The sequence below is a fragment of the Nuphar pumila genome, chromosome 2 (assembly GCF_984573655.1).
Source record: "Nuphar pumila chromosome 2, dmNupPumi1.hap1.1, whole genome shotgun sequence".
Lineage (NCBI taxonomy): Eukaryota > Viridiplantae > Streptophyta > Magnoliopsida > Nymphaeales > Nymphaeaceae > Nuphar > Nuphar pumila.
The window spans coordinates 104,222,203-104,234,581 of record NC_143250.1 but is presented as its reverse complement, the minus strand read 5'-3'; the positions used below and the strand labels follow the sequence as shown (position 1 = coordinate 104,234,581).

The 12,379-nt window shown below is 42.9% G+C and overlaps 2 protein-coding genes across 7 annotated transcripts in view; both read right to left on the bottom strand.

Annotated features, from left to right (window-relative positions):
• Nucleotides 1-1,910: 1,910 nt before the first annotated feature.
• Nucleotides 1,911-3,686, bottom strand: LOC149846510 (peptidyl-prolyl cis-trans isomerase FKBP17-2, chloroplastic-like). Of its 2 annotated transcripts, XM_089996387.1 has the most exons (3): nucleotides 2,966-3,686; nucleotides 2,387-2,428; nucleotides 1,911-2,317 (listed from the first exon to the last, which is right to left on the bottom strand). In XM_089996387.1, the coding sequence occupies exons 1-3, from the start codon at nucleotides 3,253-3,255 to the stop codon at nucleotides 1,954-1,956; spliced, it is 696 nt and encodes a 231-aa protein (XP_089852513.1). In that variant the 5' UTR covers nucleotides 3,256-3,686; the 3' UTR covers nucleotides 1,911-1,953. The 2 variants fall into 2 exon arrangements, with proteins under 2 accessions (XP_089852513.1, XP_089852514.1); XM_089996388.1 differs by lacking the exon at nucleotides 2,387-2,428.
• Nucleotides 3,687-4,220: 534 nt separating this feature from the next.
• LOC149846509 (putative serine/threonine-protein kinase SIS8) overlaps nucleotides 4,221-12,379 on the bottom strand; it is a 41,084-nt gene continuing 32,925 nt past the window's right edge. For 3 of the 5 annotated variants that reach the window (XM_089996384.1, XM_089996385.1, XM_089996386.1), the window contains one exon: nucleotides 4,875-5,279. In XM_089996384.1, the coding sequence (XP_089852510.1) occupies nucleotides 5,135-5,279 (145 nt within the window). In that variant the 3' untranslated portion in view covers nucleotides 4,875-5,134. Of the gene's footprint in view, nucleotides 4,733-4,874; nucleotides 5,280-12,379 lie in introns of those variants that run through there. The other 2 variants (XR_016430287.1, XR_016430286.1) reach the window with 2 other exon arrangements.

Here is a 12,379-nt window from a genome sequence, read left to right as displayed (position 1 = left end):
GGGGGGCAGTGCCCCCCAAAACAATTTTTTTGGAGGCTTATGTTTGAGACTCGGTTTCTTATAGATCAGACCCAACTTGTTTAGGTTTAGGGTTGTCGCCCTTGCCTTATATAAATTCTTTATTTTCTTTCTTTGTTGTAACTGTTGAAAAGAGCAATAAGATTTCTCCCTGAGCGGCCATGGTTTTTCTTATTCTCTCTCTGTTGAAAAGAGTGATTTATAGTAGAAATCAAATCAGAGAGTAGCGATTTACAGTATACATCAGATAAGAGAGTATCAATTTACAGTTAAATCAGATAAGAGAGTAGCGATTTACAGTATAAATCAAATCAGAGAGTAGCGATTTACAATATAAATCAAATAAGAGAGTAGTGATTTACAGTAAAAATTAGATCAGAGTAGCAGTTTACAGTAGAAATCAGATCAGAGAGTAGTGATTTACAGTGGAAATCAGATTAGAGAGTAGCGATTTACAGTAGAAATCTGATTTGTACTGTAAATCGTTATTCTCTGATTTGATTTCTACTGTAAATTGTTACTCTCTGATCTGATTTTTATTGTAAATCGCTACTCTCTGATTTGATTTCTACTATAAATCGCTATTCTCTGATCTGATTTCTACTATAAATCGCTACTCTCTGATTTGATTTTTATTGTAAATCGCTACTCTCTGATCTGATTTTTACTGTAAATCGCTATTCTCTAATCTGATTTTTACTGTAATCGCTACTCTGATTTGATTTTTACTGTAAATCGCTACTATGATCTGATTGCTATTGTAAATCGCTACTCTCTGATCTGATTTTTACTGTAAATCGCTACTCTCTGATCTGATTTTTACTGTAAATCACTACTCTCTGGTTTGATTTTTACTATAAATCGCTAATCTCTGATCTGATTTCTATTGTAAATCGCTACTCTCTAATTTGATTTCTACTATAAATCGCTACTCTTTGATCTGATTTTTATTGTAAATTGTTACTTTCTGATTTGATTTTTACTGTAAATCGTTATTTTCTGATTTGATTTCTATTGTAAATCGCTATTGTTTTATCTAATTTCTACTATAAATTGCTACTCTCTTATCTGATTTCTATTGTAAATCGCTACTCTCTTATTTAATTTCTACTGTAAATCGCTACTCTCTGATTTGATTTCTACTGTAAATCGCTACTCGCTTATCTGATTTCTATTGTAAATCACTACTCTACTCAATTTGATGTTGCCATCATTATCTCTATTGTAAATCGTTATTCTTTGTCTACTCAATTCAACGGTTACACCCTCGTATCATGATGAACAATAGACAGAATGCTGATTTTCTGGTAGTTCAACTATTTCTCACGAACAGACAACGACAAAGGGTGCTCCGACGATAATAGACTACTGTGACGACAAAGGATGCTCTTGCAGCAGCAAACGATGGCAAAGGATGCTTCGACGACAACAAAGAGTGCTTCGGCGATAACAGACAACGACAAATGGTACGTCGTCAATCGAAGCTCCTGTTACAACAGATAGTGCATCGTCAAAGGGTGATCCAAAATGTTTAGGGCGACATATTGCGAGGAGCTCCTGTTAAAGCAGAAGAGTTTACTCCTTAGGGCAAAAACGATGATGATTTTAACCCTTTCTGGCAGAAGGATATTTTTGTCCTTTACTCGAAACATCATTTTATGGAGCTAATGACGGGAAAGGGTACTTAAGTCTTTGCAAATACACTCCGATGTTAAGTAATGCTAACACACACGGGGAAATGAGCCCCATGTGCTTACATACGTGGCACTCATTCAGACCCGAGAACACGCACTTGTGTGTTCCGAGGGGGAACATATAACCTGCTTCGAACTTGGCCCATTCCAACAGATGCCACCTCGTAATGTATAGAGAGAGAGAGAGAGAGAGAGAGAGAGAGAGAGAGAGAGAAGAATCATCATTTATTCATAGACTTGGTCATGCTGGAGCTATTGAAACCTCATCAACCTGAACAATGTAGTCAAGAGTTGCACCAGGAGGGATCTGAACACCTGAGCCCAGGTCTGCACCCTCATCTCCGAATCCAAGCTGGGGAGGAATTGTAACCTTTCTCTTACCTCCAGCTTTCATGGACATCAACACATATTCAATTCCCTCACACATGCCCTTAGTGTAAGGCCTAGACCCTAAAACCAATGCCAGAGGCTTTTTTGGATCCTCATTGCCACCCAGAGTGTCCACAAACACGCTTCCAGAACCCTCTGCTTTACCAACAAGATCGATCATCATTATGTCTCCTATCCTTGGCGAAGCTCCCCCTCCAATCTTCATCTCAGTGTACCTGAAACTCAATTCAGTATTCTTTTAAACACACTCTTCATTTCATGGATATTTCAACTCAAAGAAGTACCTGATACCATTGGGTAATACCACCTCTTCTTTGTCCACATCTCTGTCAACAAAAAGTTTTCAGTACTGTTACTTTTAGCATGGTTCTACATTTACCGGATCATAATGACATAATCTTTATGTGCATTTTTCTCTAAGTGGAAAATTACATGCTAACTATGGTGACATTTTTTTTTAGCTCACATTGGCAGGCCTCTGGTTGGCAAAACCTTTGAGGTCCTGCTGCTCATAGTGGAGTACACCCAGCTTTGACCTTACCGCAAAGGATGCCACCTGTGGGTCTTTGCACCAACTTGGTGACATTAGCGAATCGTCCTTACCAGATGAGCAGACTGGTAAAAGCCCTTGTGTGGTGACAATTACAACTCATGCATGAATCAAAATTCATGTAGAACCACATTGTTTTTTTTTTTTTTTGAAAGACAAGCTGGGGTTAGGCAGACCCCTACCAGTTATACAACGACATCATTGGGATTCGAACTTGCAACGTCCAAACACAAGGTGACGTGAACTAGCTGCTCCTACCAGACAAGCGTAGCCTCCGTTGGTAGAACCGCATTATTAGTATGAAGCTACTCACATGGTGTTTGATTGTTGTTGGGATGCTTCAAAGCGGGTCTTGATCTTCTCAGCAACAACTCTAAAGGCAAGAAATCCTGCCCATGCAAGGCCAGCACCGAGTCCAAACCTTCTGCTCAAGGTGGAAGCAATCCAGTCTGTGGATTCAGGGGTGGGGTTGGTGTTTGTTTTGTTGGGTTTTTGTTGGGATTTTATGGAGATTGTGGTAGGCTTTGATGGGAGGAGTGGAGATGGTGTAGATGGCTGGGGATGAGGAAGAAAGGTTGGTGAGTTTGGTAGGAAAGAAGCCATGACCAAGTACCTCACCAACTTCAGCAGGATTTGGAAAAATTAGAATTATGCTTAAAGAGTTGTCAGAGCTTCACCTTATCCTTATCATGAGAACAAGAACACGAGCGTGGAAAGGTGTGGGCCATGATTTACTAATCGGATCTGAAGTTCTCATCATCAGTGCCTCCCACATTTCATTTGTTCTTTTTTTAAAGTTGTGCAAAGCAACCAGAGTTATAAATATAGCCAACATTTTGTGAATAACACGAATTTCCAAAGACCGATATGATATAGAAAGATTTAACATTTTCACAAGATGGTATTTTTTTTCATGATATTGACATGATAACTTCATTAGGACCTTCCAAAAATCATAAAGTATTTTTTGCTCGATCCGTGTTGTTGGATGTGTTTATCATTGTCTTCATAGACAACATATATTTGATTAAGATTTTTTTATGCTCAGATGTGTAGTTTAAAGAGATAAAAAAAAATCAATGATTAATATTATACTAAATTTTGATGATAAAATATTTACATTTTTTCATCAAATCAATTTGAAAGAAAGTTTGTTTCTTAATAAATAAGTAATGATAAACACATCTAATGGTTCAAATTGAGCAAAAAATACTTGAAAGTACACTTTTTAGAGGGCCCTAATAGGACCTAATGAAAAAAAGAGGGAGGACCATCCCCTTTCTCCATATTTTATATCGTATATATTTTGATATGTGCCTATATGTTCCTGAGTTTTACTGAGATTATCAGAATTGAAAATATCATGAGAATTTCCCTCACCAAGATTTTCCTGAGAACAAGATTCATGAGCATATTGTGAAAAGTTTAAAGCAAAAAATAACACCAACCTTTTCCTTGTGAGAAATTGAAATTATTTATTTTTCTCACTTTTTATCAGAAAATAATTAAAACAACAAAAAACCAATTTTACAAAGAAAAATAAAAATAGGAAAATAACTTTTGGTGATATCTACCGTTTTAAACGACTGGAAAAATTATCATGTTTTTTTCTTGAAAAGGCCAATATTTGTCACTATGCTGTGACATCGATCCAGGGTTATCCTTTCAGTATCATTGTAGAAACCGGTCGGTCAAACCCATTCAAGTTCAGGTCTGGGCTCAAATCAGGTGGTCTCATGAGCAAGCAGGTTTGAGGCTGAGCTTGGCAAACCTGGAAGCGGGCATCTGGCCGGGATAGCCTGCTGGCCTCAGATGTCCCATTCCAAGCTTGGGCTCAAATATTAAACCTGTGGCCGGTGCAAGATAACTTCGGGTGCATTCAGCTTTTGGAAGTAGTCATGGATCTTGGCCAGACAGACCCAGGGCCCAGCTCACACATAAAAGATAAGTTAGTCTGACAAGGCATGGACATGCATTACCATCTTGGTTGGACTCAGCCGGGCTTTGTCACCTTGCAGATCTGAACCACTAATTTTTGGTTTACGAGGTGTGTGGGTGTGCACAACTGCCCAGCTCCAGCCTGATGAGCAAAAATTGGAAAAATCTATATTCATTGGCAAAAACTGGTAATCATGCTTATCCGATAAAATTAATTTATTTCAATATAACCATGGGACATTACGGCACAAAGAAAGAAAAAAGAGGGAAGAAAAAACAGCAGCAGCAAATAACTTTAAACCTTAATGAACAATAAGAATGATCATTACATGCAAATTTACAAATTCGCAGGACCGCTCACTGTATAGACCCTGCCAAAAAGGAAAAAGAAAAAGAATCACTGTGAATATGGCAAACACCAATCTGTTGTAAATTATACCTTTACTTCTTTACTCTGCTTTTTCTTTACATCCAATGGTTAACCTGAACGAGAAGTGTCATGGTAGCTCATCAATCATGATTCATCAGCCGTTGCCACGGCTTGTTATGCACCTAAGTTTTTAATATTGGATTCAGCTGCAGGGGATTGCTCATTTGCTGGTCCGCTTGTCTGCAACCTTGTAATTGGCTTCTGTAGAGGCTTCAAAGCCACCATTATATCAGCAAATGAAGGACGCAGCTTTGGATCACTGCAAAGAATATAAATTAGCCAAACGTTTTTTATGATGATTGCACTTGCCAATGAGAACAGCCAATTTAAATGCAAAATAGCAACAAGCCAAGCGATTTCAAGCACATACATCTTGAAAGCGAATAATTAAGCCAACTAAATAAAGAATACTTTTGATAAGATACTTGAAGTAAACCACCATGATTTTTCTAAATTATGTGGCTGAAGGATTGAACCTCAAGAATATGTCATTAGAGAGAATATGCTTCCGGATTATGAGAAAATAAAATTGACCGTTCCTAGCTGAAGCTTCTTCAGATTCTTCATTTCATTGTTCATACAAAGTTTAAAAATGAGTGCACTTTCTTCTCGGCCATAAAAAGATTGGGGCTCTTGAATGTAAGGATATTCTGACTTCTTGTCAACCCAAGAACCATGAAATTGTAATGCATGCTCTTTACATGCCGATGCCGCCTACTGGCATCACTTTAACTCCATTTCTTAAAGTCACAAGCACTTATACCAAGATCCTCCATGTTCGGGACTCTCTATTATGGCAACCATAATGCAGAAAAAGAAAGGAAGGAAGCAGGTTATTTATGTTTTTCTCAAGCCTCAATAAAAACAACATTCCATTGAGGATTGAGACTTGGCAGTTGAAGCAAGCTGACAAAGAAGTGGGAGTTTACGAGATAAATGAGCCAAGCAATGCATCAAGCTGATCAGTCACTGTTCAATCTTGAGTTAACTCTCTCCCCTTAACTGCTCAAGCTCAACTTTTGTGAGTTTGAATAAACATGTCTTTTTCTATTTACTTATTTACTTTATTTATATTGTCTTTTTTGTTCTGAACAGAACAAAGGGAAGGGGATTTACACCCTGTCTCGCTTCAGGGAACTCTCGTCTGATAAACCAGCATTGATAAAAGAGATGCTCTATATGCCCATGTATATACCAGTCCAGAACCACATCATTCATTGCTCAAGTACAAGCCACTAACCTCTTCAGATCCATAAAAGAGCTTGAGCTCAGCTGGTTTGCCTAGTCCCTGATCTTGAAGAAGCTTGCACATGAGTCAAGCCCAAGATGCTGATGAGCAGCCGTGCTTATGTATTAGTTTTACTTGGAAGTACATCAGGTTGTTTTCTTCCCCTTTGCACAGCTTTCAATTTTATTGCAACATCAAGGTCACACCCTAAACCATTCCTCAAACATCTGATTGGCGTTTCAAACTAGCAACTTCATGTTTTAAACTAGGAAGTATAAGCTCAAACAGTTTTTGTTCAACCTTCTTTTCAGCTCATTCTCAAGTTGGTATCCCTAGCCACCTATTCACAAATCAAGGTTTTTGAGAGATATATAATCAAGAAGAAATGTTCATGACCCAGCAAGTCAACCTGACCATACCAAAGCTCTTGTGAGTCGGCAGGCGGCAAGGTTGCCGCCTACGTCGGGTCGGCCTGCCGGCAGGGGCCAAATCCCGGCCACCTGTGTCTTCTCTTTGGAGGGACGACAGGGGCGATACCCTGTCATCAGCTAGCTCCAGCAGGCCGGCAGGGGCCAAGCCCCTGCCGCCCACTCTCCTTTTTGGCAAGCGGTAGGGCTGCCGCCTGCGTCACCTCCTCTGTGGCAGAGGGCTCCCAGGGGGGCCTTGTGCCTTGGTGGGCAAGGTCCCCTCTGCCTGCCTCTTGTTCAGGCAGGTCGGCAGAGGCTGAGCCCCTGCACTTCTTTTCTTCTGGTTCTCGGTAGGTCGGCAAGGGTCGAGCCCCTGCCACCTCCCTGAGTTAAGGAACGACGGTAGGGGCCGAACCCTGTCGCTGTCTCCCTGCGCTCTGGTTGGCGGGGAGTGGTTGAGTCCTCCCTGTTCCCCTCTTCACTCTCTCTGCTTTTGTCAGGCAGACAGGGCTCGATCCCTGTTTATGCTCCCTTCCAGCAAGCAGGGGGCGGAGCCCCTGCCTCTGTGTTCTTTCTGTCAGGCAAGTAGGGGTGCAAATACCCCTTCCTCCATGTGGTTCTGGCAGGTCGGCAGGGGCCAAGATCCCTGCCGCTGGCAAGCCGGCAGGGGGGCCCCTGCCGTCTTCTGCCTTTCTCGACAGGTCGACAGGAGCGAAACCCCCTTGCCCTTGCCACTCCCTGCACCCCCGTTGTTCAGGGGAGGGGTTGAGCCCCCTTCCTGCTCCCTCTTTTCTGGCATCAAGCAGGGGCTTCGCCCCCTGCTTGTTTGAGTATTCGGCAGGCAGGGGCGAAGCCTCCTACCTCCCCCTTTGTGTCAAGCGAACAAGGGCCTCGCTCCTGCCTCTTTGCTCTTCCGACAGGCAGGGCGAAGCCCCGACCTCCCTCGTTGCCTTCATTAGGCAAGGGTGCAACCCCCTGCCTCCCCATGGTTGCTGACAGCAAGTCAACAGGGGCTCGCAGCCCCTGCTTCTTTCGCGTTCAGCAGGTTCACAGGGGCACACTGCCCTTGCCTCTGCTTTCTTCACGTCAGGTCAACGGCAGTGCCCCTGACCTTCTATTTTTGGTGTTAGCTTGCTAAGACTGTCACTTTTGAAGCTCGTACGATGAATCCCGCTCGCGCCCCGCGACCCGAGCCGTCAATCGCTTACACCTGCAGACACCAACAAGCTCGCAAGTCCCCAAGGTAGGGGAAGATTGCACGAAGGACTTGGACAATTGAATTGAGTTCAATTAACTAAAATGACAATTAAATAAATATATATGCATATATATATATATATTTATATATATATATATATTTATATATATATATATTTATACGAGTAAGCATTTAACTCAAGGACACGGTTTCGTGATCCTTGTCCTTTACTTTCTGTCATGTCTTTCGTTTGTCGCCGCGCTTTGCGCCTAGGCTTTGCTTACGCATTCCTGCTTTCAGCCTTTCTTTTGTCGTCGCGCTTTGCGCCATAGCTCTTGCTTTTGCAAATGTTTTGTTACTGTCTTACCATTGCAGATGACGCTCAAATTTTCGCTCATTGCATGTGCTATAAAGGCATCCTCGTGGAGGATGCAAGAGGCATTTACCACTATCCCTCTTGCGACAAAAGTTGAGTTGAGAGCTTAACGATACATCCTCGTCTAAGGAGAGGGATCCCTAGCAGGGATCCTGGCTTTTTGAGTGAGCAGTCCTGCAAAGTAGACTTGAGAATTTAGGGAGCTGCGCAAAAGCATCAAAGACTGCCCAAATCAAAGTATTTGGAAGGATGTGATTGGCTGGTTCTGTTCGTCTATTCAACATATCTCGGGTAACCCCGAATTGGAGCTTGAGTGAACTTCTTAGCGGGGGTTCTGTTGAGAAACCCGTATCCCGCTTATCGAGGCCAGTATTGAGTCATGCGAAACATATAGATACCACGATAGCGGATGAGATTCTTGAAAATCGCATGCCAAATGTTGGCACAGGTTGTTGGTTGTTTCAAAAGATAAATAATGTCAAAAGTAAAGTTTGAGAAACATTACATCTTTGCAAAACACTTCTGTTGAGGCTCCTATTGAGGAACTGATGCAGGGAGGCAACCGTGATCGACCCTCACGTAATGGGTATCGGCGTGGACACATTTTCGGTGCAGCTAAAGGGCCGATGCTGATACAATAATGGGGCTGACGTTGAGGCTACTCGATCAGCACACAACCCACGTTCCTGGGTATCGATGTGCTGCAGGGAGGAATCGGTGTCGTCCCATTAACAGGTTGTCATGGTTGCTCCTTCAATGCACAGTCGTGCAACATATAATAACGCAGGAACAACGTGAAGCAAAGAAAGGCTCGGTTTCACGTATCCAAACAACAGGGGATTAAGGACCGGAAATGTTTACAACTTGATAATACTAGCAGTGAAATGAAAAGCCACGACTAATAGAAAAATCAACAAAGCAATGAAACTGATAGAAGAAAAGGAAAATGCAGTAAAGAATGTGCGTCTGAAGCAAAGGCAAGAAGCTTTTTTAAAAAAAATCCAATAGTCTGTTGTAGGCTGAATGTAACAAAGCAACGACAAAATAATCAAACGAAAGCAAAGAAATAACAATGAAAGTAAATGAAAATGAGACCAACAATAGACTGAATAAAAAAAAATCAAAGGAAAGTTGTTGAAGAAAAAACGGCTGCTGCCAAATTCAATATTCTCTCTCCCTGCACGCAACCCTAAGAAGTTTATTTAAAGGCTTCAATTGGATCCGGGTCTCAGGTCCGGTCCCAGACCCGAAACACGTCTGTGTGTTGTTGGGTATGGGACGTGCTCTGCATCATTGTTCTGGGTCTGCTCTGCGTCATTATCCCCGGGTTGGAAAGAAGTTGGCTCCGACGATTGATCTTCTCCACAGTAAGCATATAGATCAGACACATCGAAGATAGGCGCATCCATTTAAAATTGTGATCTGCTCCTGACTATGCACACTTACCAATGACTACATCTCCAGCTTGCAAGTTGGCACCAATAAATGGGAATTCATCATCATTAAGGCTGGCCACCCTACCATACCCACGGAGCGTTTTTCCAAAATCTACCGCCCATTTCATTTTGCAACGCTTCCCTGTCTCCTTTACAACGTCAACTTCAGATTTATAACTTCTGATATGCTCAACCCTGAACATGCCACGTTGTAATGAATCTTGATTCAATACTAAAGAGACTTCTTGAATGCCGCCAAGATGAACATTAACAACCACAATTGCATCCAGACCCATCCACCCGAGTCCCCCTGCTCCCACTCGTGGGTTTGCCTCCTTATGGCTCCCACGCACAGGTTCAAAGGGGAAGGTTACTGCCTTCCCGGGTCCCCAGCAAGGCCCAGTGGGACGTCGGGGCCCTGTAGGTCCGACCCACACTGTGGCGCGATTCCCATGGTGCGAGGCCACGAGCCCAGGCCTGGGACAGGACCCAACGTAACGTTGTGGTCCTACAACTCATGCCCGACCTACGATGCAGTTGTTGGGACCCGCTGCGCCCCTTGGCGGTTCGGTTGGAGGGTACTCGGACATGGGTGACCCGAGGTCGCTGCTGACTCGAGATGGGGAGAACTGTCGCAACCTACATCCCTGTGCAAGGTTTCCTCAATGCCTTCATCGGGGTTGAATCGACGACGGTAGTATCAACAGGGTTAATCGCACGCACGCCTAACTGATTCAACTGCATTGTGTGCGCATCCACCTTGGATTCAAGCGCATCCATCCGAGCTTCGACCCCGTCCATATGCTTCGACAGACCGGCTACCTCCTTTTCTAGGCATAGCATATCTTCCTGCATCTCCGTCAACTTGTTGAGCAGTCGCTTCATGATCTCCTCTCGTGCCTTTCCGCTCATAGGACCGTTCCTCGCTTCTTGCGTCATGCCGTTGACGAATGAGGGGCTGGGCTCTGATACCATTTGATGCAGGGAGGCAACCGTGATCGACCCTCACGTAATGGGTACCGGCGTGGACACGTTTTTGGTGCAGCTAAAGGGGCGACGCTGATACAATAATGGGGCTGACGTTGAGGCTACTCGATCAGCACACAACCCACGTTCCTGGGTACTGATGTGCTGCAGGGAGGAATCGGTGTTGTCCCGTTAACAGGCTGTTGTGGTTGCTCCTTCAATACACAGTCGTGCAACATATAATAACGCAGGAATAACATGAAGCAAAGAAAAGCTCAGTTTCACGTATCCAAACAACAGGAGATTAAGGACTGAAAATGTTTACAACTTGATAATACTAACAGTGAAATGAAAAGTCACGACTAATAGAAAAATCAACAAAGCAATAAAACTGATAGAAGAAAAGGAAAACGCAGTAAAGAACGTGCGTCTGAAGCAAAGGCAAGAAGCTTTTTTAAAAAAAATCCAATAGTCTGCTATAGGCTGAATGTGACAAAGCAACGACAAAATAATCAAACAGAAGCAAAGAAATAACAATGAAAGTAAATGAAAATGAAACTAACAATAGACGAAATAAAAAAAATCAAAGGAAAGCTGTTGAAGAAAAAACGGTTGCTGCCAAATTCAATATTCTCTCCCCTTGCACACAACCCTAAGAAGTTTATTTAAAGGCTTCAACTGGATCCGGGTCTCGGGTTCGGTCCTAGACCCGAAACACGTCTGTGTGTTGTTGGGTATGGGACGTGCTTTGCATCATTGTTCTGGGCCTGCTCTGCATCAGGAACTATACCCCTTTCATCCTAGAGTACTTGTAGTCGTGCACTACGCGCTATTACTGTGATGATCGAATGAGACGGTTGTGCGACCTCGAACAGTGCTAGATGCACAATGTTGTAAACACATAAAAAATGAGATCGCCTTCACAGGCAAGATGCTCGCGTGGTTGAAATACCAAAGCATGTAGAATGGGACGTTAGTTAAGCAACACCTAATGCACCCATTCACCCTTTGGTTTCTGTCAAGGGAGAGGATGGATCGGTACAAAACTCCAATGGACAGGTTGTTAACAACCACCCCACGAGAAAAGATCCAGCATCCACAGTCATTGGAGTTAGGGGAAGGGACTACCAGACATTATCCTATGTGGTAGATCCCATGGACTTCTGCAGAAGTTGGATGCATCCGTTGCCAAATATCTGCCTTTGGGGAATCCTCTCTCGGCTAAATCCATCCCCTTAGGAGCGGACTCAACTAGTTATTCGGGTTATTGAAAATACATAGAATAACAAACGCTCGAACTAGTCTCAGTTGTTTCTACGATTTGTCTGCGCATACCCGCAGGCCAGTAAAATCGAAGCATAAAGTCTGTTCACACTAGTTGATGGGTCATGAGACTTGCTTGTTGCGTGGTAGTTCACATCTTACGATCAAATGAATCATCATGCTGCGTTTGACAGTTGCATTGCTTACTTGCTTTGAACTGCTTACCTGCTTTGAATTGAACTGCTTACCTGCTTTGAACTGCTTACATGCTTTAAATTGCTTAGTATGCTGAATTAAATGCTCTTAATTCAGTTTTTTGTAGTCTCTCTTGTGCACCTACTAGTTTTTCGCGAAACTAACCCATTCTATGGGTACAGGTGATGATTAGGTATATCACGGGCGATGACGCGATGGCAAGATGGCTTCAAGACTTCCTTTTCCTGCTCTTAACTCGCGTCCTTGATGTTTTTGGGTTTTGTAACGAA